This window comes from Apteryx mantelli, chromosome 6 (assembly GCF_036417845.1).
Source record: "Apteryx mantelli isolate bAptMan1 chromosome 6, bAptMan1.hap1, whole genome shotgun sequence".
In the NCBI taxonomy this organism is placed as follows: domain Eukaryota; kingdom Metazoa; phylum Chordata; class Aves; order Apterygiformes; family Apterygidae; genus Apteryx; species Apteryx mantelli.
In genome coordinates, this window is record NC_089983.1 from 16,344,983 (window position 1) to 16,372,279 (window position 27,297).

Genomic DNA, 27,297 nt, shown 5'->3' on the forward strand with positions numbered 1-27,297 from the left:
GGAGGGGGGGGGGGGGACCGCAGCGCTGCGGCCGGGCGGGCGGTGGGCGCGGCGTGCGGCCGCGCCAGGGGCGGGGCGGCGGCGGCTATGCTGGTTCCCGGGCTGGGCTGTGCGGAGCCCCACATGGTTCGCTGCCTGGCCGGGGGAGGGGCAGAGCTCGTGAGTGCTGAGCGCCTTCTCGGGCTTGCGCGCAGATCTGCCCGCTCAGCCTCGAGTCCGGACGGCGGAGCCGCCTGTCGCTCTCCCCTGCGTGGCACAGAGGTGAGCGTGCGGGGCTCCCCCTGCCCGGGGCCTGGCCCGGCTCAGCCCAGCCCAGCCCAGTGCGGGACGGAGCGGCCTTGCCCGGGGAGGGGGTGTCAGCGAGTCAGGGGTGCAGCCCCCCACCTTTCCTTCCTCCCTTTGGGGTCTGTGGCGGTTACGGCCGTTAGGGGCGCGCGCCGCCTGTAATGGCGCTCCCGTTTCGAACGCGGGGAGCTGCGGCCGCCCTTAGAACGCCCGCGCGGTGCGCGCTGCGGGGGAGGGAAGGGGCGCGCATGCACCCAGCGGCGGCGGCCCGTGCACCTCCCCTCCCCCCCGTGGGGGAGGGGCGCGCCCGCGGTCCGCCGGGGGTCGCGGCGGGACGGCGGCCCCGCGGCGGTGCAGCGCGGCCGGCCCGGCAGCAGGGGGCGAGCGGCTCTTGACCTTGCTGCGCGCGTCCTGAGGGAAGGAGACACGCGGCCGGCGGCCCCGTCCTGCTCGCCCGCCGCGCTGGGCCCCGCTGCTCTCCCCCGCGGCGGCCGCGTGTCTCTCCTTGTCTCGCCCCGGAGGAAGCGCCCGTGTGGGGCAGGGTCGGGCGCTGGAGCCGCGCCGTCGGAACGGTACCGCCAAGCCTTCCACGCTTCGGTGTTGCCGGTGAAGTGGTGTTGCCTGAGGGGATGGAATCGTTTGGCAGGCGGAACTGCTGGTGTGCTACAGTGCCCTCGCGATCTCCCGCCCTGCAGCCAGGAAAAGCGAGGCAGGAGGAGCTCGGCGTTTCTTGAGGCTGCTCACTGATGAGCTGCTGGAGCTGAGATCTCACCTTGAGCATCTGGGCACCTGAGCTTTTTTGATCCCACAGTTATCGGCAGTTAATTGTATGTCTCCATTTCAGACAATCAAAAAACTAAAGGTTATAGTCATTTGCTTTACTTCTTCAATTTTTGGAGATTTTTTTTCCGTTTATATTCTAAAAGTCGCTGTGCAAAGGTTATGATATTCATGTTTTTCTGTGGTGTGGTTTTAATCTTTTAGACATGCTTCGTTTATCTACGGTACTCCGTCGGACAAGGCCAGTGTCCAGAGCACTGGCCCCCCATCTAACGCGAGCATATGCAAAAGATGTTAAGTTTGGAGCAGACGCTAGAGCTCTTATGCTTCAAGGAGTAGATCTTCTAGCAGATGCTGTAGCTGTCACCATGGGGCCAAAGGTAATGGAAGGTTTTGCGTGTATATTATGTTAACAGTTTGATCTGGATGAAAATATAATAGTGGATAACAGTTATCATTTGTCCAAGGTAGAGTTGCATGTTTTTTGTCTGCATACCTATAAGACAAAGATAAGAGTATGGAGAGACTACAGCAAGCAGCCATGTTCTCATCTTGTTAGCTGAACCATGGTAATAGTGCACGTGTCCTTCATAGGCTTGAAGGAAAACACATTTAACTACTCTGAAAGGTGCGGCATATTTGTTTAAACAGTATGAAGTAGAATAGATTAAGAGCAGGTGCACAGTTAGTTAACGTAACTCAGTTGGTGGTCTGTAACAGTACCCTTCATAACTTGACTGCTGATGGTTTTCTGTATGTCCTGAGGTGGTTTAGTTAGTACATGGTTTTTTTTTCGAAAGAAATTATTTTCTATTGTAATTAATTATAATTAATAATGTTGTATTATTAGTAAGGTGAAAGAAAAGTTAAAAGTACAATACCAAGTTTTTCATTGCGGATAAATGTTAGCACTTTATAAAAGGAATTGAAATGTTCATATTAGTGGCACTCATTTGTGCTATATATAGGAAAGAGTATTTGTAGTATATGATTCTCTTCAAGTTCTGGCTTTTTGAAAAAGTAGCTGCTGTGTTTTGCATAGTCATACAACATGCAGTAGGTCTTGAAATTAAACTGCTTTTTAAGAAAGAGATGCAGATTTTCTTCAGGTTCCTAGGAATATCTGTTTCAAGTTAGCGCTGTCAGTAGTGATTTCTTTGGGATTTTTGACTTGTCATTAGGTAACACTGATCAGATGTTAGTGGTGTATGTGGAAACAATGGTAAAAGTAGTTGTAAACTGCAGTTCTTTAGTTGTTTATGCTTATTGAGTAGCTGCCCTGAATTATTTCAGCTCCTTGATAGGAGTAAATTATATAGTGTCAATTTTGCCTCACCTTTAAAGTGAGCACATTAAATCTTAAGTACAACTTTCAAATGGGAAGACTTTTTTTTTATTATTATACAAAGTAGTCAATAAAATCAGTATTCAAAGTAGATTGGTGAAAACATATCCTAACAGTATATGCATGATAGTTCTTCTCAAGGCTGCTTGGCCTTTGTGAAATTACTTAATTTTTTACTTACAAATTTCTGCACTTTATTAGCTTTATTCAAAGGCAAAAATGAAGTGAACTAAGCAGGCAGAGGTAAAGGAACAGTGATTTCAGCAAGCTATGTCTGTTCTCCATAGGTACAGTTCTCCTAAAAGGAACAGTGTTTGTGTAAGCAGTTGATGTAACTCTTATTTTTGCATCAGCTGATGTTGTGAGTATCTTAAGTGTGGTTTTACTGCACAGGTTAAAGGGCAGTTCCTGATGCAACCTATTGTAACCTGTGGGTTTTTATGTTCCAGTGCTCTCACTTTGATTTATTTGTTATTCTCCATATATTCACAGAGCAATTAGGATCTGTACTGTTAATGCCTGCTTCAGCTTCCACCGTTTTAAAGAAATATTAAACTGGTGAGGAAGCTTCCCTTTTGCCCTATCCTATGCTTAAAGGATTGTGGTTTGCAGTCTTACACAATGCTTTATATACATATAATTGCTAGCAGATTGATTACTTTGTCAGAGCAAGTCTATGTAAGTGCTCAGGTTCTTGATAGGCAGGATCACTCAAAATATTGGTGTATTTACTGCCAGTGTTCTTTTATCCAAAAACACTTGCAGATAAAGGAGTGCCTGTTCAGCCCATTTAATGTGGTTGGATATAAAGATTTCATTCTGCCGCTCTCCTCATGGCTACCAAACAAACGTTTTGAGTAAGAGCAGGTGGAATGGAGAATAAACTTGAGCAAGACAAGGAAGTACTACATGAAGAAGAACTTATTACTTGCAGGATCCTCCAGAAATAGTTTTCTTGGTCTTGAACCGCTTTTGGATTTAGGAGTAGTGCAGGATGAATGAAGTAGCAGGAAGAAACCACATTAAGCTTTGTTTTGCTGTGATTGTTTCATAGCACAGAATTAGAAATATGTAAACTCTCTCATAAATTCAAAGCTATTAACTGAAGCTTAACATTTCCTTTGCTGCTTCTGGTATTAGTTGTACTTCAGAAGCAGTACTGCCTCTTGCAGGGCAGGCATCCAGAATTAGTTAAATCATTGAGTCAGATGTGGGTAGGCTGTGTGCAAGTGTGACGTTCCTCTAACTGAGGAACTCGGTGCGCCGTAGTGATAACATACCATATCAAGTCCTTAGCTAGCTTGGCTCGAGATGCCAGCTCTGTTGGAGCTGATGCCACACTGGCACGTGATCAGCTACCACGGTGCTCTGCAGCAGCCAGCACAGTCAGCTCCGAGCTGGAACCAATGGGCCAGAAGAGGGGACTTCCAGAGAGCAAGAGTGGTGAGGTGGGGCCTCTGCTCCCCCTTCTGCTCTCCCTGCTGCTCCAGCTGTCAGGATGGCTGAAGAGTTTCAGTCAGCCCCATACCAAGGTGGCTCCTTGCATTTCTATTGCCTTCAGCTAAAACTCTGGAACATGATTGACTGGGGCAGGTATTCAGGCTAAGGCTGTTGAATTCATCTGGGCACAAGCAACCTTCTTGCGGAGGTGTATCTGCTCGGTGTTCCCCTGTACAGTCCACAGTTTCCTATATTAACTGTGTTCATATATTTTTTTCAGATAGCATGGCTTAATTGAAAGTAAATTCAGGCTAGGAGAAGAAAGGCTTGTTAACTTGTAATTTTTGAAAACTTAAGTTTAATGCAACACATTAACACTCAGATTTGTTACTTATTTTTAGTTCTGTTTGCTAATTTCAAATAAGGTTTGCAAGTGCTCTGTTTTTGGCTTTTTCAGAAAATAAAAAGAATCAAGTTTTGTGGTATTACTATTTCTCAATCAAGTACACTTTTATTGTGCTTTTATGTAAATTTTAAAAAGTCTGTTCAGTATGTTGCTTTTTAATTTTTTGTTAGGTTTAGGAGAAATTATCAGTGTTGGAGGGAATCTCTTTAAATATTTTTCTCTGTAAGGCCAGTATTATTTTAATTGCAGACTTTTGAGTTGGCAGTATTAAGCATCATGGATGGGGAATTATATTAAAAGCCTTTTTCTGGTGAAACATAAACACAGAATTTTGGAAATGTGTACACTTGAAAAAAGTCCCAGCTGAAAGCTGAATTCAGGGTGATTTCTATTCAGCTATGGCTGTTGAAGAGGGTTTTCATCTTGCACAGAACTTCTGTAGTAGCATGCTGTTGGATCATGTGGCTTTGATTTAATGTTTGTTCTTGGTCACTCTAGGGAAGAACCGTTATTATTGAACAAAGTTGGGGAAGCCCCAAAGTGACAAAAGATGGTGTGACAGTAGCCAAGGCAATTGACTTGAAAGACAAATACAAAAATATTGGAGCCAGGTTAGTTCAAGATGTTGCCAACAACACAAATGAAGAGGCAGGAGATGGTACCACTACTGCAACGGTACTTGCACGTGCTATTGCCAAGGAAGGCTTTGAGAAGATCAGCAAAGGAGCTAATCCCGTGGAAATCAGGAGGGGTAAAATTTTTCCTGTGTTCGTAATGTTTCATCACTAGTTTTTGCTTTTATTTTCCAAATTTGACTTGCTTAAGAGACCTTCCTGTTGAAGAGCCGTGTGAAACTTGGAAAGTTTCACATATGAAACTTTGTGAGCCATGTGAAAGAGCAATGCATAAGGAGAACCCACTTTTTTACTGTCAAGTGGCTAGATTTGTGCAATTCTGAACATTTTTTTTTCTAATGGTTCTACTAAATTGGATGCAGTTGACTTGTCTGATGTGTCATGGGCAACCTCCATTTAAATGCATTTCTGCATTTAACGTATTTTTATAAGTATATAGATTTACTGGTGCTAGGTAAATAAATTTGCTATAAATTCAAATCTTAACTGAACATGTGTCACACCAACTCCAAAAAATAATTGCTAGGTATTCAAGTGACAATGTAAAATTAGAACTGCCAGTCATTTGTGGTTTTGAGCTTGCAGACAATGCATTTTTTGTAACATGGGCTTCTTTTGGTTTTGAAACTTACCTGTTCTTTATGTGCTGCATACACAGTTTTGTTTGCTTACACATATTCCATATATTTGTAGGTGTGATGCTTGCAGTTGATGCTATCATAACTGAACTGAAGAAGCTATCTAAACCTGTTACAACTCCAGAAGAAATTGCACAGGTGAGGCTTGTTTATTTAGGTTTTTTTTTTAACTGACTTTTACTTAGCTATGCTTTAAAAAAGGTTTTGTCAAGTCAGACTTAATGGAGCTAAGTTGTGGATATATGATACTTGAGTATTTTTCTTGTTATATAAAGGTTTGTAATATGTCTCATTGAATGTTCTTCGTGGTAACGCCTTTGTTTTCTTGAATTATTTAAAATTCCCAGTATTCTATGTTCAGTTGTACTGTTAGATATTAGTTCAAAGTTTTTCTGATCTTCCAGTTTGATTCCAAAATGTGGTCTTAAAACATACAATTTGCATGCCTCGGAAGAACTGAAGAGAGGGAAGATACATTGGAAGTTCAGGCATGGGAGGTGATAGCAGACTTCCAGGGGTCTTGGGGATCCACTGTGGGTTAGGGCTGAAGTGGGGGCGTAGCTGGGTCTCGGGCCCTGGACATGTTGGCCTTCCTGGCTGGTTTCTGCCCATGCCTGCAGATCCAGGTGACCTGGCTGTGCTGCGTGAGCATGGGGCAAGGGATAAAACCCTATGCCTGAGCTGCCTAAGAGCCAGTGGCCATTCTAAGTAGTTTTTGGCCCTGATGTGGATGGGCTGCAGTCGGCTGCCCTGTCTTCTCAAGAAATATTAGAATTGAGTAAGTCTTATCTTGATTTTCTTTGTTCATACTGAGGAAGTAAATCATTTGTATTGTGAAATGAGTTTAAACGGCTTACTGTTTCAGGTTGCCACAATATCAGCAAATGGAGATCAGGAAATTGGCAATATCATTTCTGATGCAATGAAAAAAGTCGGACGAAAGGGTGTAATCACTGTCAAGGTGAGAGTTAGCCAGCATACGGAGTAAGTGCAAAGTGACTGTTTCTTTCCCAGTTAGTGCTGGCTTTTGTGGCATGTGATGTAGCTGCTGCTGCTCCCATACAGTACCCTCCATAATTTCTCTCTCCCCTGCTCCTTTAGATCAGGGTTTCGTAACTGTTCTTTCTCATAATCCTTTTCTGTTGTGGGGAATCGCATAAAACACAGTGGTGCAGAGGCTTTCGTTTCTTGTGCATGGCATGCTAAAAATATCCTTGGGCTTTTGGTAGTAAATAGTTTCTAACGCGGACTTCATTCAAACAGGATGGAAAAACTCTAAATGATGAATTGGAAATCATTGAAGGTATGAAATTTGACAGAGGCTACATCTCTCCGTATTTTATTAATACAGCCAAAGGTGAGTTAACAAAAAGGAATGTCAAGTACCTTATAATGTTCTTGTATGCTAGAAATAACAGTACCTATTATAAAGATTTTTACAATTTGTTACACTACTTATCAGGGCAATAGGACAGTGGGTTCCTTGCCCACCAGAACTTCACAACCCTTGGTAAAATCTTGGCGTCACATTTTTACCTCTGCTAAGTGCCCACATCATCTATGCTAACATCAAGCTGGCCCTGCAGCACTTAGAACAATGCAGAATTGGTAGTAAGTCTTGGAGAAGATATCTTTGCTAATGCAATTGAAAAGTGTAACAGTCACTGCAAAGTAGCTCTTGAAGGTTTAAAGAATGCTTCATATGTTTTTATAATCAGATGGTTCACATAACACATAATGTTTCTGCAGGACAGAAATGTGAATTCCAGGATGCTTATGTTTTAATCAGTGAAAAGAAAATTTCTAGTGTGCAGTCCATAGTTCCAGCTCTTGAAATTGCCAATGCTCACCGCAAACCTTTGGTCATTATTGCTGAAGATGTTGATGGAGAAGCCCTCAGCACTCTAGTCTTGAACAGGTAAGCTTTGAAACTCAGACTTTTAGTCTCTAAAAGCAAATACTGCTTTCTTCTATATTTTCAGCCTTTAAAGCAGTACATTTAAAAGCGTGTATTTGAATTTACTATAATGTAGTATTGCTTTTAATAGAGAACAGTAAGAGGAAACAGTAACTATTGTAGATATTTTATCTCGGGACAGGATTTCAGTGGTTTTATCGCTAACTTTTTGATCAAAGGCAGCAGCTTGGGTCACGCAGGTCTGTTTACTTGTTTGTTAGAACTATGCTAAAATAATTGGTTTTAGTAAATGGATTTGTTCTCTGAACATGTTTGGAATGTTGCTGTTTAAATGTTGAATGTTGCTACCTTCCTTTCAGACTGAAGGTGGGTCTTCAGGTTGTTGCAGTAAAAGCGCCAGGTTTTGGTGACAACAGGAAGAACCAGCTTAAGGATATGGCAATTGCTACTGGCGGTGCTGTAAGTAACGCTGTTCTAATTTGCTTTTTCTCTAAGAAATGGTATTTAAGGAGGTAAATAACTTCAAATTTTAGGTCCATGGCTTGTATTTATTGCATTGCAGGCTGTTTCTTGTTCTTTCAAAGGTTAAAAGTATCTCTAATACTTGAAGTTCCTCTTTTTTTTTTTTTTAATGGATGTTGATAATTACTGTGTAACACAGTTCTGACCAGCCATGAGCAATATATGTCCTTTCAACAGATTTAAGTTACACATTGAATTTCTTTGCAGCATTTAGGCTAGTAAGGAGGAGGGAGAACATCAAAGAAATTCCTTAGACCAAAATAACAAAGTTACTTGCCTTCTTACAAAGCTGATTTTTTTTTTTTTTTTGTCTGATAATTGCCCTAATGATAAATGTAATTATTTGTGTGTGTGTGTGTGTGGAATATACTGGATAATTTCCTTTATGCTTGATGCATATTTTGGTTTATGCTAGCGTAGTTAAAGTGCTTGTTGTGTCCTTCTCTGTTTTTATACACACTTTAAAATAATAGCATTATACTGGTTACTGAAACAGATCTTACTGTTTAAGCTAAGTGAAGCACAAAGTAATAAAAACAGTAAACTCTAAAGTCAGTTTATTGCCAACATATGTAACTTGAAATACAGGAATGATCCTGTTACACAACTTTTATTTTCAGGCACATTAAATCAATAAGTTACAATAGTCAGTCATGGATTAAAAGCTTGCAGTTCCCTGTTCTGGAAGGGCCATTTTGTGAGGCACCTGTTGCCTAGATTGTATTAGGGGAAGGGGAGAGTTTCAAGGTAGCTGCAATAGTGTGATTGCTTTTCTTTGTTAGCCTGCTGTATATGCTCGTATATCTGTAAATAAAAATTCTGTATATGGAGAAGCTGTGAATTCTAACTTTTCATTTAATTTGTTTCAGGTATTTGGAGAAGAGGGTTTGACCCTAAACGTAGAAGACATTCAGCCTCATGACTTCGGTAAAGTTGGAGAGGTCATTGTGACAAAAGATGACACCATGCTTCTTAAGGGGAAAGGTGAAAAGGCTCAAATTGAAAAACGTATTCAAGAAATTATTGAACAGCTGGAAGTTACTACAAGTGACTATGAAAAAGAGAAACTGAATGAACGATTGGCCAAACTCTCTGATGGAGTAGCAGTACTGAAGGTGAGAAATTAAACTTAGAAGTAAAATGTTAATACCAATAAACAAATGAAAATCCCATCTTTCACTAATATTCTCATTAGTCATTCAGACTTTTCCATTACAGTAAGTGGCTTGTAGGTGATAATGGTCTTCCTTTTAGAACAAGCAGTGCATATATATATTGAAGCTGCACCTTGTCTGACTTTTGCTTTATCAGTAATTAACAAAGTAGTCTGTTTCTTTAGATTTGAGGGTAGATGGGAGGATAAATCTGCTTTGCCATGTGCTTAGGAAGTAGGTATGTGCGCAGTACCCAAAAGGGAAGCTTGCACCTGGAATGCTATCGGAGTAAGCTATAAAAAGGGTGATTATCAGTCCTTTATTGTTTATCTCAGCTACTACTATTTGCCTCTCGTAATCTTACCAATTGATTTGGATAAGGAATTTGACTTACTACAGTGCTATACTTAAGTATTAAGAGCTTGATGAAATACTTAACTAAAACATGTAGGCTTCTCAAGCACTGAGGTGTAAAAGATCATTTTCAATATGGAAAAGCACTGATTTGCTTTTTGGCACTTAATTTCATGACTCAGCTTTCCTATTTAATTTTGCTGCAGCAGTTTTGTAGGCTGCACTGCTCTTCCAAACAGCTACATGTGCACCCTGAGATGTGGCTTGCTTATTCTAGGTTGGTGGCACAAGTGATGTTGAAGTGAATGAGAAGAAAGACAGAGTTACTGATGCCCTGAATGCTACCCGTGCTGCTGTAGAGGAAGGGATAGTTCCAGGTGGTGGTTGTGCATTGCTTCGCTGCATTCCAGCATTAGATGCTTTAACTCCAGCCAATGAAGATCAGAAAATTGGTAAGTAAATTACTTGAATGTTTGTGTTGAAGAATGTTAAGAATTGACTTTCTTCTGTCTTGAGGCTTTATAAGGTTAAGTACAGATCACTTTGAGTTTTTAGTTATTTGATCTTAACAAAATCTCATATCCCTTTGATATGGCAATCTCAGCTTTACTGTGGGAAGGAGCTTTCACTGTGGCCTTAACTTGGACTTGAAAGAACCAATAAAAATAAAGCAGCAGTTGCTCCACAAAGAAATGCAAACTTTTAAAGGAAAAAAATTAGTTACAACCTTTGCGGACAGACATTAGAATCTTTTAAGTAAGTGCATAGCAAAGCAAATGGAAAAGGCTTTGTGCTGTGTTCCAAACAACCCATTGCAATAGTAATATTCCTTATTATCACTTGCTGAAGTAAAAACTAAAACATGCTTGAATATCTTTCGGCAATTTGATTTGTTGACAAATATGAAATAGTCACAAATTCTTTTTCTGGAACTAATAAAAATGGTTTATGCTGTTGCTTAGATGATTGTTTCTGTATTGATCTCTAGCCCATGAATGCATGCCTTGGAAATAGAAAAAATGAATGTAATACATAATTCTAAACATACTTTTTCTTACAGGCATAGAAATAATTAAGAGAACATTGAAAATTCCTGCAATGACTATTGCAAAGAATGCAGGAGTTGAAGGATCATTAATAGTTGAAAAAATCATGCAGAGTCCATCAGAGGTTGGCTATGATGCAATGCTTGGGGACTTTGTAAATATGGTAGAAAAAGGAATCATAGACCCAACAAAGGTAACTTAAAGCAGTCTTAATTCTTAGTTTTCCTTCCTCCCACCTCACATGATAAGAAATAAGTATTAAGGGGGGTTTTTTATTTCCTATTTTTAGGTTGTGAGAACTGCTCTGATGGATGCCGCAGGTGTTGCTTCTCTCTTATCAACAGCAGAAGCAGTAGTGACTGAAGTTCCTAAAGAGGAAAAGGAGCCGGCAATGGGAGGAATGGGTGGAATGGGGGGAGGAATGGGAGGTGGCATGTTCTAATTCCTGGGTTTCTGATGCATCATGAACTGTGCTGGTTAAGACTGACAGTTCTGATTTAAAAACTTCAGATGTCAGTGCAGGAGGATGGATAGTGACTGAAGTAAGGCTGGTGTTTAAAAGAATCACTGTAACCATCAGTTACTGGATTTCATTTAACACGTGTAATTGTTTACAGTCATTGTCCATGCCTACAGATAATTTATTTTGTATTTTTGAATAAAAACATTTGTACATTCCTGATAACTGGGTGCAAGATCCATCTACCAAGGTTCTGATTTAAACTTAATTAAGGCACTTGATATTCTGTTTCAGAATTTATTGGTGCCTGCCATTACTAGGAAGAACTTGGAAGCCACTGTGCGTGAGACTAGACAATTGTGTACAAAGTAGACAAATATACAATTATGTGACCTTTATGTAATAAAACAAACTGCTCAAAAGTTATAAAATGTATCAGCTTATTCATCTGTACGCAAAGCCATAGTTATGGGAGAGACCTGGTAGAAATCTCTTAAGATTTGCTAGAAGTCTGACATTTGTGCTTCGACAATATGGGGCATCTCTCTCCAGGAAACATTCCTTGGTCTGGAATGTTTCTACAAAATATAAATGATTTTAATTTTGGTAAGAAATACCTAAGCTGAGTTGACACCACTGTTCTTTGAAATATTAAACAGTGCTATCACAATAAGGTACGTGCATTGACTTTATTTTGCCCTTTACGTGCCAGTTGTTTCAAATGCTGAAACACACTGGGTGAATCCTTTACAGTAGTCAGGGAGGGAAAGTGCCTTGAGGGTGTGAAAAAGGTAAGTTTTCTTTGGTTTAAAAAAAGGGGGGAGGTGCTATTTGTTTTTTGATTTTTCCCCACCACCCACTGTATTTCTTCTGCTCAGCTGTGTAGAATGTAGTTACCTCCTTGCCTGGAGGCTTTAGCATCTTCCAGTTCTCTGGTCTCTAGGTTGAGTCTTCTGGACTCCAGGTTGAGAAGGATTTTGTTCAATTTGTTTTGTACTAGGTGTTGCTTAGGCCTCAATAGTGAGTTTTGTATGCTACCTGCTATTTTCTTTGACCTGACACACAGCTGAAAATGTTGATTCATTAAGTCTTTCCTGCCTGCTTTTCAACTCAGTTTCCAAACACTTCAAAATAAGTGTTCCTAAATTCCATGGCGCTCTTTTTTTTAATTCTTAACATACAAAATTACTTGACAATTTCCTAGATGCATTTAAACTGACCTCTTAATCCAACTGTCACTTTCCCCCAACTTCCCACCTATAATAAGAACTGTCCTTCAGAGATAGAGCAAGTAAAATTTCAGACATGCTATGTGGAAAATAGTCTAAGTTGTCTGAAACTGTTTCAGGAGGGTAGGTTTCAGGACAAAGACAGCCCTATGTTACTTAACACAGTAAATGAATCTTTCCACCTATTCTGCAGGAAAGGAGGAACTTCAACCATGAAATACACCTCACTTCAAATTTCACTTCATCTCAGTAAAGAAGTTTGGTAACTCAAGGCAGTGTATAGAAAGGATTTTACTGTTTGGTCAAATCTGTTCACTTAGCCTGTTACTTTACTAAAGTAATGTAAGGAATAAACTACTGAAAATCCATTCAATCAAGAAGACAGCTGGCACCATTTCAATGCACTGACAAACCACATTTAGATTCATATTGTAGCAAGCTACTTAATGATAACTGTCCTTGGCTGTATTTAGTCTGCAGTAAGAGCAGCATAGCTTGTTCCTTCCTTCCTGGTAGGCAGAGAGAATAGCAATTTGGTACAGAATATTGTGTATCCATCATGACCAGTTTTCACTGAAGCAACATATCTGTTAATTCACTTTAAAGTTACATTTAACTAGAACTGGGAACTGTGATATTAGATCATGTCTAGCACACCCAAATTACTATGCATAACAGTGGAATCGTGCCAGTAGGCAAGTTCATCTTGCCAAACACTATGAATTCAAGTGTTTGCCCAAGCAGATAAGAACAACTGGATATAGCTGAAGCTGCTGCTCTCAAAAATTATATCCCTATATTTAACTTAGGCTTTAGTTTGCCTTTTTTTTTTCCTACAATTACTGATCAGAATTCAACAGCATACGGAGACTTCTGAGCTAATCTGTCATCCACTTGGATCAAAAACATGCTACTTGGTTCTTTAACAGTGTTTTGTACTCCAAAGCTAGAATGTCACAATTTCCTTTAACTTGGCCTGAGCAGCTAAGTTGGTGCTGGTAAGTTATATTCAAACTACTAATAACTTAAACTTGAGTTAATATATTACAAACACTGTAAAAATATAAGCTTAGATAGGTAGAACATCTGATGTGATTACACAAACTGTTTGGCAGGTTGATAAACAGCAGTTTGAGTTATCTTGTGTTACAGTAGCTGCCAATCGGTCTGTTACTGCTAACACTTTAAATTGCACTTGATAGTAGCTTGAATATTCTTCTATGTACATCTGGCTGAATATGTGCGTGTTTTGTACAGTAGTAAATTACAAAGTTCAGATATCAAAGTGATGCCCCCAAAGGAGCATTGTACCTCTTGTATAAATAAAGCATACATACAAATTTATAGTAGAGGCTGTTACAATTTCCCTTTTATGTGTGGTGAACTTCATGAAGCATTAGTTCCCGAGGTATGCTAGTTTCTGGGCCATGGAGTTTGGATGCTCTTCTTTCAAAGGCAGCTACCATCTGCTTTACCACTTCATCAAAAAATAGCGTAGCAAGTTTTGAGTGGAGGAGTGAACGAAATTCAAAAGAAACCTGTTTAAGAAAATTGAGAAATGTTTTTCATGTGTCTACTGTGGTGGCAAAATGCTGTTACAAATAGACAACTTCATTAAAGAATCTCCACTTAGTTTGCAAGTAAGCTGTGGGAGAATGGATAGTTAAAATTGAACTATAGATGAGTGTATATGTAAAGAAAAGCCTTAATGGTCAGAGGAATGTGTCTCTCAGCTTTTCACTTAAAAGAATTTGTTTACTCTATCCTCTGGAGTAATTGTGCTCATTTGTTTATACCAACTATATTTTATTTCATAAATGATTCATCATAAGACTTAAGTACAAAAGTTTGGGATGTTTAAAACTACTGGTCAATGATAATAACTTAGATGTTTTGCTCACAGAATTCACTTAGAGACAAAAATTGTTCAAAGAAGACCTTGTGTGGATAAGACAGCAGACAAATGAGACAAAAGAAGATTTACAGGTAAGCTGAAGCTAGCCCAAAAGGCATTTAATTTAAAAGCAGCCCTGAACTAACCTATTAGATACAAACATTAGCATTCTAATTAGCTAGTAAGTGCCCTTGTTGGAACATAACAGATTAGGGATGTAGGTTACTACTCTTCCATCTTTTTACTAATTAAAGGTAAAAATTTGCTGCGGGATTGTGTGTATCACATCTACCTGAACATCTCCCACTCTTTCCTCACCATCACAGGGACTGGCAGTTTTAGAGTACAGATGTACCAGTAAGCCCTCTGTAATAAGCCTGTGCGCCTCCTACTGCCATACTCAGAATTTACTTCCACGTTTTCTTTTAGCTGCTGAACCTTGCAATTAAACTGAAGCTACTGTTGTCAAAGTTATGGCAGGGGAGCAGAAGGGAGTTTGCTTTCTCTCTCCACCACAGAAGAAAGTGTGATAACAGCAGCAAGGTCACTTTTATATCAAATAGCCTTTCATTTTACTTTGTGCTCTGCTGGCCTTTGGTCTAGTTAAAGAACTTTCCCCTAGAGCTATAGTATTGCACTGGGTTTTGCCATGTATAGCTTCCAGAAATCATTACAAAATTACCAGGAAAGAAAATACAGGTTGCTCTTCTGCAATTTTAACATACCTGCTACAGCATGTTTTTTGGATGGATTTGGAGATTTAAGCATTTTGCCATTCTTGAGAATTCAGCACACTAAATGCCAAATGAAGCAAATAAGGTTTCTCTTGAATTGTTTAGGCAAGAAATGCATATTGACTACTGAAGTGATTTAACTACTTGGACTGTAAGCCAGGTGTAGCTTCATTTACGTTTGCTTGACCTCAAGCAACAGTTAAATTAATTGATGTGCCTTTTGAAAGTCTGAGACTTGTCATTTAGAGCACAGAGTTCTGCACAGCAGGGATAATAAGTTTTGCATCATGTTTAGTAACTGTGTAAGAACTTGAGGTATTGTATATATTTACAAAGTTTGCAGATAACATGTTATGCTTAAATCTATATACCAAATAATTTAAGTGCTGAAACCTGGCTCAAACTAGGTATGTCTCATTAAAGTTCACTGTTGTATATATATACATGTGCGTGTGTATCTGTCTCCTGGTATCAGGCTGTTAAAATAGCAATACAGTAGCTTGTGGGAACTAGTGTAACCCAAAACTTAAATAACATTTTCTAAAGGAAACTGGTGTTCCTGAAATGAAAGTTTTCTCTTATATGAGTATTAATAACTGTACAGTATGTTTTCAGGAAGTGTGTTGTGAAATGCTTATCAACCCTGTCTGCATAGACCAAGAAGCTATGTAATACAGCAAGTCAGTAACTGAGCGAGGGTTAAAATCCTTAAGTACCTGCCTTTGTGAGGCAAACCCCTGCTCAGCTGGCCGTATTTGCTTCTGTTGCCTCAAAATGGGGTGAGCAGTAAGAAGTATTGATAGTGTTTCCCCAAGAAGGTGAAAATGTCCATTTTAAGTCCATTTTTGACTCCCTTTAACTGAAGTTCTCAACCTGAAATGTCAAAAGGTGGCTTCGGTAAAAGATTTTAAAAAGTGTTTTCCCCCCAAACTCAGTATTTAGGTTATAGGGTTTAAGCAGTTGCTTAATTCTATTTTTCTCATCTGATTTACATTTTGGGTCAAAAGTTATGTTACATACTAGTCAGTAGCAGGAACTGGCACTGATTTTCCTGGAAAAATTTAAATACTATGAGCAAATAATATCCAAACATAGTTGGCAAATCCCATGAGAAAGTGCATTCTCAAGTGTCTGTTGATTTGTTTTTACTGTTGAACTGTATGAAGTGCGATACAACAATAAGTTGAAAAATACTAACGCAAGGAGGACAATACCCTGGTTTACAAAATACTCCAAAAGCTTTTTTTCCTATTTACGAAAGATAATCTTTTAAAACAGAGTATCCCAGTAGATGGCAGCAGAATCAACCCATTTCTGTGTACTTTTGTAGGCTGTTCTGAACCTCAGCTTAGATATGTGCCAAATGCAACATCCATTCTCAAAATTACAAAAGGTAAGAAAAAATGTGATGAAAGACTAACTAGAAAAAATAGAAAAGCAGTAACTTCAGTGGAAAACAACTTTTGTAGGAATAACAGACAGGAAATCAGATACTGGATTAAAAAAGGAATAGTTTTGGGCTGAGGTGCTATCACATCAGACTAAAAAAGAGAGCATTTCCCCTAAGAATCATTTATACCTATGTTATAGAAGGAAGTAAGAGAACTATAACAATACATGAAATAGTAAAAATACAAGTCAGGAGATTAAGCTGGCAAAACTGCAGATCAAACAGGAGTTGAGGGGGACAGATGGGAGAACACCTACTTCCTGATAGCAAGATCACTTAGGTTGTAAAGTAGTTAAAGGAAATAGCAAAGCCCATAAGTATGTTTAGTATTTCTCCTTCTAGATTTGCTTGTCTAAAAACTTTGGCATGTTTAGAATTGTACTGGGGGAGATACCAGTCCCTAGAATGTTTCATTATGTGGGGATGCCTCATAGAAGACTGCTGTCTCTGAAAGATTCTGTAGCAGTTTTCACACGGTAGAGTGTATAAAAATTATGTTGGATATTAGTGACTAAAATTTAATTAGTTTCAGAGAGTCTATATTTAGGAAAAAAATCATTAGTACCAAAACCAAACACAAAATGTTATAGTTGAAGATACTCTTTCTATGCCCTTTCTATAGTATGTGGTGATTTAGTTATAATACTTACTGAAAAATCCAATGTGCATGTCCTTGGATAACCAGGGATACCTGGGCTGAAACGCCACACAGTTTCCAAGTGATTAAATAGTTTTCCATCTGTGCAGGATGCCTAAAAGAAAGTTTAAAAAGCCAAGCTACAGTTAGGCTCTTACAGAAGTGACAAACTGGTGCTACTAAAGTTTGCATTCGCATTTTGTTAGACACTGAAGGTCATGGCGTAATTAAAAGTTACCCTTACAGTGCAGCCAGCCTGAGATCCCATTTACACAGTGTCATTTAAGGTGAAGCAACTGAATCCCTTTTAAGGGAGAGGGAAGACTGTGTTGAGAACCATAAAACAGATCTCAAGTCTGATGTGTACAACACCATAATTATGTTAATGCTATAAGCAGCAGAATTTTGAACAGCACTGTTTTAAACAAAGCATGTGGATATTTACTGTTTTTGTAAGTTTTTTTCATTACATGTATAGAGTGTTTTATATCCTGATATATAGACTGGTAGTCTTGAGCTGGAGAAATGTTTAGTATCAAAACAAACCTGACTGAAGTCAAACTCCAGACACCTTTTGTCACAAGATACTAATGTCATCAAGAGCAACCATGAAGTAAGAAAGACTACACATTGAAGTTCTTCATCAGCTTACATCTTGGCTTTAGTAACCAGCAAACCGTATTTAACTAATGTCTCAGAGTGTTTGGGTACAGTCCTAGCTTAAAAAGTTAGAGTGCACAGTAATTGGCTTCATAATTTTTCATTATAGGGTCCTTATTTTCACTCATTTTTGCTTTTGGCATATATAAGTAATTTTGCATGGCTATATTTTTAAACAAAGACTGAAAAACATACTTTTCAAGAGTCAAATACTACATCTCAATTAGCACAGAGGCTCTAAAGAGAAGTGGCCCTTTTTTTTTTTTTTAAACACTTTTTCTTTACAGCTCTTACTGTTACCACAACCAGCTCTGCTCTATAAAGACTACCCACAATGAATAGGTGTTGCTTATGGTTTGAACACAGTGATAAGCCAAGCCATCTCAAAGACTAATTATAGCAGCACAAAAATACTTATTTTTTTTCTGCCCAGGAATGACGATGCAGTGCCTAGCTACTTCTACAACAGAAAGGGGAGGAATAGAGGGAAGAGCAGACCAAGGCTGAAGTGCTGGGCTTGTTTCTGCTGCTGCTGCCAAAAGGGCAGGACGAAAGGGAACAATGCCACCGTGTCCCTGCGCTCCCCATCCCCGCAGGTAGCAGTACTCATGCCACACTTTCCTCAGCAACAACAGCTGTTGCTACCACTCTGACTTTGCAGGCACTAGCGCCAGTGCCATCAGCAACAAAGCCGTGCCCATTTTGTAGCCACTGGTAGCCTGCTACCCTGGACCACCCGCAGTCCGCTCATGCCCCAGAGTTATTCCTGCGGATGGTGAAACAGCCCAAGCACACAGTCCCTTCTCTATGCTAATGCTCATACAGTTATGTGAACGTAATGTGAACAACAGGAAACTTTTAGGGAAATAACCCCAGCAGAGAAAAGGCTAGCAAGTCTAGGAGGAAGACATTTAAAGAAAAATAGTTCCCCTCGCCATTTTTTGGTCTTTTTTGAGACTAGAACTCCTCTTTTAAGTTAATTGGAGAGAAAAGAGTTGGAAAGCCAATCTGATGGCTATGTCAAAGAAAAAAGCCAGTCTTGTCACAGGGAAAAGTAGAAAGGGAAAGCAATCAGCATGTGAAAGGCAGATTTTCCATTGTAACTGTTAAGCTTCATTAAGAAAGGGAGAAAATTTCTTTTTCCTTCCAGAAAGAATAAGTACCTTGAGTAAAAGCACTTTGCATATTCCCTTTCCAATTCACGTCTCCCCTGTACTTAAAACCATTTTCTGTTTTGAGCTGTGTTTCCTAAGAGGAAGCCTAGAAAAGAACAGTGAAATTGGATATCCAAGCAATTATCTTGAACAGAACTTAGTTGTTGTAGTTTGACTTGATGCATGCAAAAAATAGTCAAGATCTGCCAAAAGAAGGGAGAGACAGTTCTGACAGGAACAGCTCAGAACAGATTCCTAACTGAAACAGTTTTAAAGCTATAAGGCAAACAAGTAATTGAAGTTCCAGACCTCGCTTAAAATTTCTCCCCCGCCCCTTTTTTTAATTATCGCGCTGGTAAAGCTGAAAGAAGATGAAGTACGACTGCGTCTCTTTTGAAGCAATTAATTCTAAAAAATTGACTTTAAATCTACTGTTCTGTCTTCTCATTAATCTACTGATTAAGAGGTTCCTCAGCAGATACTCCACTTCAACTTAAGACTTCTTATACAGAGCAGTTAGAAATTCCAAAAGAAAAGTAATGACAGATATCATCAATTTTGCTAAAGCATCTGAAGCTACAGTCTTCCAAGTAAACTTTTAAGTCAGTATTAATTTGCATTTAGAGAGGCTTGGATAAAATACATTGAGAAGTGAATCTTATAACTAAAGTAGTATATCTTCCTTAATTGCTGTTTGCTTCCCCATCAAAAGCAAATTAAGAAGGAAATTTTTCCACCTATTTGGCAGCCCATGTTTTAAAAGCATATTCAATCTCTCCCCAGTTAACCTGAAGTCTTTAAACAAAAGCTACAGAGTTTTGAGCCACACAAAGCAATTCCAGAATTGATTTTGAAGTGACAGTGTCCTGTAGTATTCTACATTTCTACAAAATACTACAAAAATGTAGTATTCTACAATTTCTACAAACAAAAGTTAGAGAAAGTTACAGCTAAGAAAAATAAGAAAATAAGTTACCTTAACTAAATGTGGCCTCACTAGGGTAACAACCGATGTATACCTCTCTACTACAGGAGGGAATCCTATTTCTAATTGTGCTTTGCAGTATCCAGAACGCTTCGATAATATATCTGATTTTTTACACCAAGGAACAAATAGTTTGTAATTCTCCACGACAGCAACAACTTCATACATTTCCTGCATAGAATATCTGGAAACAGAAATATGGACATTACAGTTACAAGATGTTTTAACTTTAAATTCAGTTAAAAAAATTTTTTTTGAAAGATGATATAAATTCCATAGGCAGCATCAATTTTGAGGCTGAATATGCAGTCACCTGAAAAGACTGCCAATATTTTTGGAAGTTAAAAAATATAGCTCTGCTAAATAACAAATAAAAAAAGTAATAAACTAGTGAAAGTTTTTGCACAAAAAAGCAAAACACTGGACAACATCCAACAATGACATTAGCAAACAGTGAACCAGATTTCTCCTACTTTCTTCAGTGTCAGGTAGGTATGGATGGATTTCAAATGGAAAAAGTTGTTCTTTTTCCAGAACAGCTGTGTCTTCATTTAGGTAGACTTTAGACATTCCACAAAAGAAAAGAATCCATTCATGGGTACCAAGAAAAGGTGTATCAAAACTAAAGGATTATATTTTCTAAGGCTTAAACAGAGCAATAATACTTTGGTTATTCTAACCAAAATGAAAACCTTAATACAAAAATAGATTAAATAGATTAAATGGAAATGCTTAAATAGAGCAATAATACTTTGGTTATTCTAACAAAAATGAAAACCTTAATACAAAAATAGATTAAATGGAAAAGTGGTGAATGCTATTGTACAGAGGCTCCTTTTAAGTGACTATGCAAGATTTGTTGCAATTCCGGGACTATCGTATAAAGGATTGTTAAGTATGTCAAAAACACTATGTCTAATGGAAAAAAAAATCATACTACTGTGCATCAGAGACATGGAGGAGGTCCTCCATTTATGGGACCTTTTTCACTAGCCATAAGGCAAACAGGATTTCAACATGTTTTCCTGTGGGCACATGTTTTTTCATCACACAACTAATTCTTCTTTTTAAAAAAATGAAATTTTTGCTGCTCAATTTCAGACTTAAAAAAGCCTGATCTCTACAATTTCTGAAATTCAAACTCCTTTTAAATCTCCAGTTGGGGGCACAGTCACAGGGGCATGTGTCTCAGAGATGCCTAATCTTTGAACTTTTAGTGTTTCTGATTAGTCGCAGCAAATATGAAACCCAAAAATCATATCAAGTCTCTTTCCACACTTCTATACAAACCCTATAATTCTTCTTTCAGAATATTCTTTTCTTTTGTTTACTAGTGGTGCTGTAATGTTGAAGAAAGTTCTTGAAAAGGTATGGTTCATTTCAGGTACTTGCAGTGGAGAAATTCTGGTCATCAGAATACCACAGGAAGCCACGTGCCTGCAACAGTGAAAATGCTTTTAGATGTGTTTCATATCAGCAAAAATAAAAGACAATGCATTCAGGTGAGACACACATCAGTTTTAGAGCATTCCAGAAAATGTCACATTTAGAGGGATAAACAAGAGCTCAATAAGAGCTTACAAACTGTTAAAAATAGAAGGGAGATTTTGTTTTTTGGGGGGAGGTGTTTTGCCTTGGGAGAAACTAAGAATAGCTCCTAGTCACCAGAAAAGTAACTAGCAGACAAAAATGCAAAGGCCTCCCATTAAATGTTGTTTTTACGGCAGCTTGATATCATGTGTGAAACTCATGCATTTAATTTGCCAAACAGGGTTTCTTGCTAGTAAAATCCGGCATGGTCTACAACACATCACCCTTTCAGAACAGGCAAACAGGAAGAGAAGGTTCCCCTTTGAGATACAAAGTTGAACTCTACTATAATCCCCCGGCTGCCTTCCATCTCCTACAAGACGGTTTTATTTTGAAAGTCCTTTCAGAAGCAGCATTGCTTCTCCAGCTTTTGACGTTTACTTCTCCTGAAAATATCATTGTACAAAATATTGTACCCAGTGTTTTCATAACTAAAACTTAAGTTACCTTTAAGAAATGCTCGTAATTCTAAGATTCCATCTCAGTTTTCTCTAGTTACAATTACAAACACCTATACTAAAATTTAACACATTCTTTGGGGTTAATAGATCTGTTCTGCTAAATTATTGATTTTGCCTAGATCAAGTCAGTTAAGATGTAAAATACAAATGCAATGTCAAAAGTTCTGGTCCGTGGCATCACGAAGTTAAAAACACCACTATTTACTATCAGTAGTTCTATGTATGCAAGTTAAATAGCAACCTGGATCATCTTCTGTTATCTCTCTAATTAATCAATCAGGAACATACTTCTAGATACAAACAGTCAAAAATGAGGAGCTAAAAATGGAACCAACCTTCCCCAGTTAGCATAAAGTTGTTTTTTTTTTTAATACAGTGAACAGTTAGATCCATTTTTCCTAACCACCAAAGCAGTCTAGCAAGTTATAGCAGTTACGAATTTTAATCCCTCAAAGTTATTATCAACATGTTCTTTAAAATTAACAAAACTTTTGATTCTAAGGAATTGCAATAATAATCCTTGACTGACCAAGTTAGCTTGTGCAGTCACTGTACTAGGAGACAGGCAATTAATAAATTGCAATTGAGTTTAGAGGAAAATAAGTATCACCATCGGCTGATTAGAGAGAATCTGTACTGATGCCTTTAAGAAATAAAGGAACTGTCAGACACAAAGCAAGATGACTGACAGTACAGATTTTAAACTGTAATCACTGAAGTGGAAAAGGAATTACCTGAGATGGAAAACAAGTATAGTATTGATATTAAGAAAGAATAAGTCTACTTGAAAAAATCTTTTGACCACAAGCTCTGTGAGCTTTTGGAATTGTATCTCAGGGGATGCAATCATGGTCTCTTTTTTTTCCAAGTAGATGGGACAAACCTGTTAAAGAAAATCATTGCTTTGAGGGGAAACACTGGAAGTCTGCCATAGTAACATTGTAGCTGCCTTGACCAGATTCATAGAAGTTTTCAAAAATTTGGAACACACCCCATTCTGGAGAGCTATTTTAAACTGTTTTCTCCATCTGAGGCCACATATAGTACATGGTCCGAGTTAGTTGTCAGGTTTCTTTTGGTTTTTTTTGTTTTTTTTGCCGTGATGCTATGCAAGTATACTGTTTCATACAATTTTACCCATATTTCAAGGAAAGATATTTTAATCAATACTTGTTAGTATAATTTTATCTATACTTGTTTCAGCTACAAGGCTGAAAGACAATGTCTACAAATAATTTGTTTTAACCACTGAAAGACACTGTCCATTTCTCAGTTATATTGCCATTCAAGGAAGGCAAGGTTAAGAGAGGTTATAATGTTAGCAAATCTAGTGAGACTTCTATTTTATCTGAAGAAAAACAGATGCAAGAAGAATGTGCTGGGCTTGGTTCCAGTTCAGGAGAGCATACCTCTTCAAGAAATCACTGAAGCACACACTTCAGTGAACTGTCACACTCGCTTCTGTGAACCTGATCACAGCCACAGAAGAAAAGCCAAGCCCATACTAGAATTCAAATGCACCTAGCACTCCTGTGTTTATCCTCTGCCGGTAACGCAAACATTCCCACTCACACTGCACTTACTGGTATCATTCCATTCCTCTTACTTGCTGCTTTATCTCTAAACATTTGGGCACTGATCACAGTATCACCTGACTTCCATGAACTGAAAAGGAAGCATTTACTGCTGTATGGTATACATACATAAGTGATATATATTCACTGATTGCAGTAAAATTTTCCAAGATTAAAGATTCAAATATTTTGGGGAAAAAAAAAAATCAATCTCCAATTGCTGACTATAAAATGTCTGAAATTAGTGGTAAGAGTGTGCTAGTATAGTTGTATTCACTGTTATCTCAAATGCCACTTTCATAGTGTCATCTGATGGCCGCTTTATGGTCTATGAGACTTGAGTTGATCTCATTCAAATTGTTTGTGGACAGCTGCTCATGTCCCAAAAAAGTGACCATTGCCAACAAGTGTCCTTATTATCATCTCAGCCTGGAAAAGCACAAAAGACTAAATTAACCACCTAAGTCCTAGAAGTACAATACTGAGCCCAGTAAGGAGTCCACCAAGTTGACAACATGTACAAAATGTACACTGGTGACAACTGCAAGGTATAAGAGCATACCCAGCTTCAAGGGCATCGATAATACAGTAGCATTTTGAATGCAGGTTGCACCTGGTTAAAATCAGCTGCCAGCTTTCTTTCAAATTACACTAGAAACATTTTCAAACTTAGTTTTCGACCAGTTCAGGTTTCAACTTTCAGCATCAATAGGGTTCTTTATCCTGAACATGCTTCCCAGTAACGGATTTTACCTTCGATGCAGGACTATATCAGATCTAATACATTATTTTTAAAACGGCTATTTTATTCAGTGTGGTGGGAATATTTTAATATTGCAAATACATCTTAAGGGTTTAATTTAAAAGATGAATGAGATACAACAAGAAAGGTAGTCCACATAAGATGATGGATCATACCACTGCACAGTAACAATTACATCAAATGACTGTTTGCATTTTGACATCATGAACCAATTTCTATTCCACTTTTTCACTGGTTAGACGAGGATGACAGCAAGACGCCAAGTTTAACAACGGGACACAGGCAACACTGCCATTAAAGCGCTAACGGGTTTTCTGCTCTCTGAGGCTTTCAGGTCGCATTCCCTGCCCGTCTGCCTGCTCTCCTCCCTTCCCGGCAGGAGCAGGGCTTCCAGGACCACCGCTCCTCCGAGGCGCCCGCTGGCTCTCGCGGTGCTCAGAGCACCTCGCCAGGGCACGGGGAGCAACCAGGGCCCCGGCTCCAGCGAGGAAGAGGCAAGCCTGGGGGCGGCTCCTCCGTCCCTGCCGAGGGGCCCGGGCAGCCTCTGCCCTTCCCCGAGGCCGCCCGCCCCCTCCGGGCGGCGGCGGGGCGGGAGCTCGCCCCAGCCGCCCCGCGCTCCTGCTGCGCCGCCCGCCCGGCCCCGTTCACCCTGGAGCCTACTGAGGGCCGCTCGGCGGGCGGAGGGGCGGCGCGGCGGCGGGGCTCCTCCCACCGCCCGGGGCTCGGGGACGGGCGCTGGCAGTCACCCCGCGGGCCCCGCGTACCTGGCAGCGCCCGAGCGCGGCGGCGGCGCGGCGGCGAGCCCGCCGGCCAGCGCCCTGCCGAGCGCCCGGCCGCTCCGCGCCATCTCCGGCCCCGCTCCCTCGCCGGCTGTCCCCACCGCCCCCGGGCGCAGCCTAACGGCCGCCCGCGCCCAGCCGCGCCCCCACCCCGCCGCAGCCCAATCGCCGCGCGGCCCCCTCGCGCTCCCCGCCTATCAGCGTGCCGGAGGCGCGGGCGTCACCGCCGCGCGGCCCGCCCCCTCCCCGCCCCCCGGCCGCATGACCGCTTTGGCAGCGCGAGGGGCCGCGCGCAGTCACGAGACAGCTCCGGCTCGCGGGGGGGCGGGGGCGAGGCCCTTCTCCTGATTGGCCCGGCGGGGCCCGCGAGGGCTATAATAGGGCTTGTGCGCGTCAGGGCCCGCGCGCTGGGGCCGTGTGACGCGGGGACGGTGGAGGAGGGGGGCGCCGCCGCCGCCGCCGAGGGGGCGCCAACGGCCTCCGCGCAGCGGCCGGCGCCTGCGGTGCGTCCCCGGCTCCTAACTCACCTTTCGACCGCAGCCGCTGTATAGAGGCGCGTACAGCCGTCCTGCGAGTATCTAAATAACTGTCGCTTCAATATAATTTTTTTCATCATACTTTTCATATTCTGTGTAAATATCATGTACTACAGGGAAGTTATTTAAAAGTAAGTGCCAAATCTATTTCCATAATTATTTATTTAATACCTGCTCAGCTATTCAGCTCTTGACTGGGAGTCTTGAACTGAGACATAATATTTAGACATCATATTTATCCTTGGCTTGAACATGTCATGACTGTATTACCAGAAGGTAAACAGCTTGAATATGTTCACCACAAACCTGAAGACACTTTGTGGACAACGTGTTCAAACTGCTTACCTTCTGAATAGCTGAACAGATGCCCCCACATTCTAAATTAAATACTACTAGAATTAAATACTACTAGAACTTTATGTTCAGTGTCAAATAACACAAAGTTTATTCTACTTAAAGCAGTTGAGTGCTAAATGCATGGAAATGGAAAATAATTCTGGACAGAACAAAAGTTCCACTAAATGTCCTCTTCAGAAAAGTCCCCATTGTCACCACAGTCCTCCTGTGGTGTCCTTGCCACTAGATAAAACATTCATTATTGAACAAGAACATGACCCATTTGGATAACTGAAACTAATTGGAGCAGATCTCATTTAGCACACCGGGCTATGTTGTTTTTCAGGTGGGCTGTCCTCTAGCATGTTCTTTGTAATTAACTTAATGAAACACAGGAACATGCAAAAATGTGTGTTCCACAGTGCAGGAGATAAACAGCAAGGGCAGAAAGGCAAAAGAAAAAAAACTTAGCTCAACCAAGTCCTCATTACTAACCTCATCTGCGTGTTTTTCACCTTCCACCGGGACGGCTCGAATTTGCTGTCTTCTCTGTTCTCTGCCATGGGAGCGTGCTCTGGCACCCGATGTTGTTTCAGCTTGCCTCCGTTGAGCAGAAATCACCCGTTTGAGAGTTTGATGTCTTTAAGGGTTTAGAATAGCTGAAGGATAAAGTGTTGCGAGGTTCATGATGCTGGATGTCTGAGAGCAGTCAGAGGTTTTTTTCTTGGAAGGCTCAGAAATACAGTCATTACACCTTGCTTGATATCTGCTGTTTGTGAAGAGAGATTTGCATTTACCAACATTCATAGGAACACTGGCCCAAATTAATACCAGTGAGATGCAAGACTATCCGGTAACTGAAAGGGCCATAATTTATGACCCATACCACAAAGAAATTTCATTATTATTTTTGATTTTTTTTTATGTTTGGTAATTTTTGTAAAACCAGCAGCTTATATGACCAGTCATATACACATAAATAGATAGAGATAAAATAGAGAGCATACATTTGCATTAGAGAAAAAATGGTTCAGTTTAAACTGTGATTATAAATGAGGCAAACGTGTATTATCATTGTTAAAAGCGTGCTATTTTTTACTTACTATATTCAGCTCTGTTTCTACAGATGTGTGAACAGGGCAACCAGTTTAATACGTCCCTTTGGCAGACAAAGATATGCTGGGTAAAGCAATAATAAAACCATTCACTTCTTATTTATAAATAAATTTTGAAAAATATTTGCAACTGAAGTATCTCAAAATACCCCATAAACATCTGTAAAGTCTCACAACCACACCATTAGGCAGGGAAAGATGATCTGCAAGCAGGAGAAATGAGTAAATTACTGGTTACATGATCTGCAAATGATGCAAGCTGATGCCATAGCTAGGAATTAAGGGCAGATTTACTATTTCACACTCCAGCGCATTATCAGAAGCCACAACACAAAATTAGGAGAGCTTTGTTATATTTCATATATCATGACTGAACTGGTTGTTTCTGGCATAGCAAGAATTAGGCATACAGTCGAT

General features: G+C 40.0%; 2 protein-coding genes across 4 annotated transcripts; one reads left to right on the forward strand and one right to left on the reverse strand.

The window, feature by feature from the left end:
• The first annotated feature begins 132 nt into the window (after positions 1 to 132).
• On the forward strand, positions 133 to 11,656 carry HSPD1 (heat shock protein family D (Hsp60) member 1). 3 transcript variants are annotated; one of them, XM_013952166.2, is made up of 12 exons: positions 133 to 261; positions 1,270 to 1,445; positions 4,755 to 5,007; positions 5,585 to 5,667; positions 6,395 to 6,490; positions 6,793 to 6,886; positions 7,279 to 7,447; positions 7,807 to 7,906; positions 8,839 to 9,084; positions 9,755 to 9,929; positions 10,538 to 10,716; positions 10,813 to 11,656. In XM_013952166.2, the coding sequence occupies exons 2-12, from the start codon at positions 1,272 to 1,274 to the stop codon at positions 10,963 to 10,965; spliced, it is 1,722 nt and encodes a 573-aa protein (XP_013807620.1). In that variant the 5' UTR covers positions 133 to 261; positions 1,270 to 1,271; the 3' UTR covers positions 10,966 to 11,656. The 3 variants fall into 3 exon arrangements, with proteins under 3 accessions (XP_013807620.1, XP_067155003.1, XP_067155002.1); XM_067298902.1 differs by lacking the exon at positions 133 to 261 and adding an exon at positions 777 to 1,147; XM_067298901.1 differs by lacking the exon at positions 133 to 261 and adding an exon at positions 777 to 1,112.
• COQ10B (coenzyme Q10B) lies at positions 10,952 to 24,961 on the reverse strand. Its single transcript, XM_067298903.1, has 5 exons — positions 24,879 to 24,961; positions 21,017 to 21,163; positions 19,718 to 19,910; positions 16,941 to 17,042; positions 10,952 to 13,750 (listed from the first exon to the last, which is right to left on the reverse strand). Exons 1-5 carry the CDS (start codon positions 24,959 to 24,961, stop codon positions 13,583 to 13,585), a joined length of 693 nt encoding a protein of 230 aa, XP_067155004.1. The 3' UTR covers positions 10,952 to 13,582.
• Positions 24,962 to 27,297: the final 2,336 nt, after the last annotated feature.

Bases quoted from the DNA above. Each gene is read 5' to 3' on its own strand.
- HSPD1 (XM_013952166.2), top strand. From the start codon at position 1,272: ATGCTTCGTTTATCTACGGTACTCCGTCGGACAAGGCCAGTGTCCAGA. The intron at 5,008-5,584 runs GTAAAATTTTTC...ATATATTTGTAG, and splicing joins TCCCGTGGAAATCAGGAGGG to GTGTGATGCTTGCAGTTGAT. The intron at 6,887-7,278 runs GTGAGTTAACAA...ATGTTTCTGCAG, and splicing joins TTTTATTAATACAGCCAAAG to GACAGAAATGTGAATTCCAG.
- COQ10B (XM_067298903.1), bottom strand. From the start codon at position 24,961: ATGGCGCGGAGCGGCCGGGCGCTCGGCAGGGCGCTGGCCGGCGGGCTC. The intron at 19,911-21,016 runs GTTTGTATAGAA...TTCTGTTTCCAG, and splicing joins TCTGAAAGAAGAATTATAGG to ATATTCTATGCAGGAAATGT. The intron at 13,751-16,940 runs GTAAGTATTATA...TTTCTTAAACAG, and splicing joins CATGCACATTGGATTTTTCA to GTTTCTTTTGAATTTCGTTC.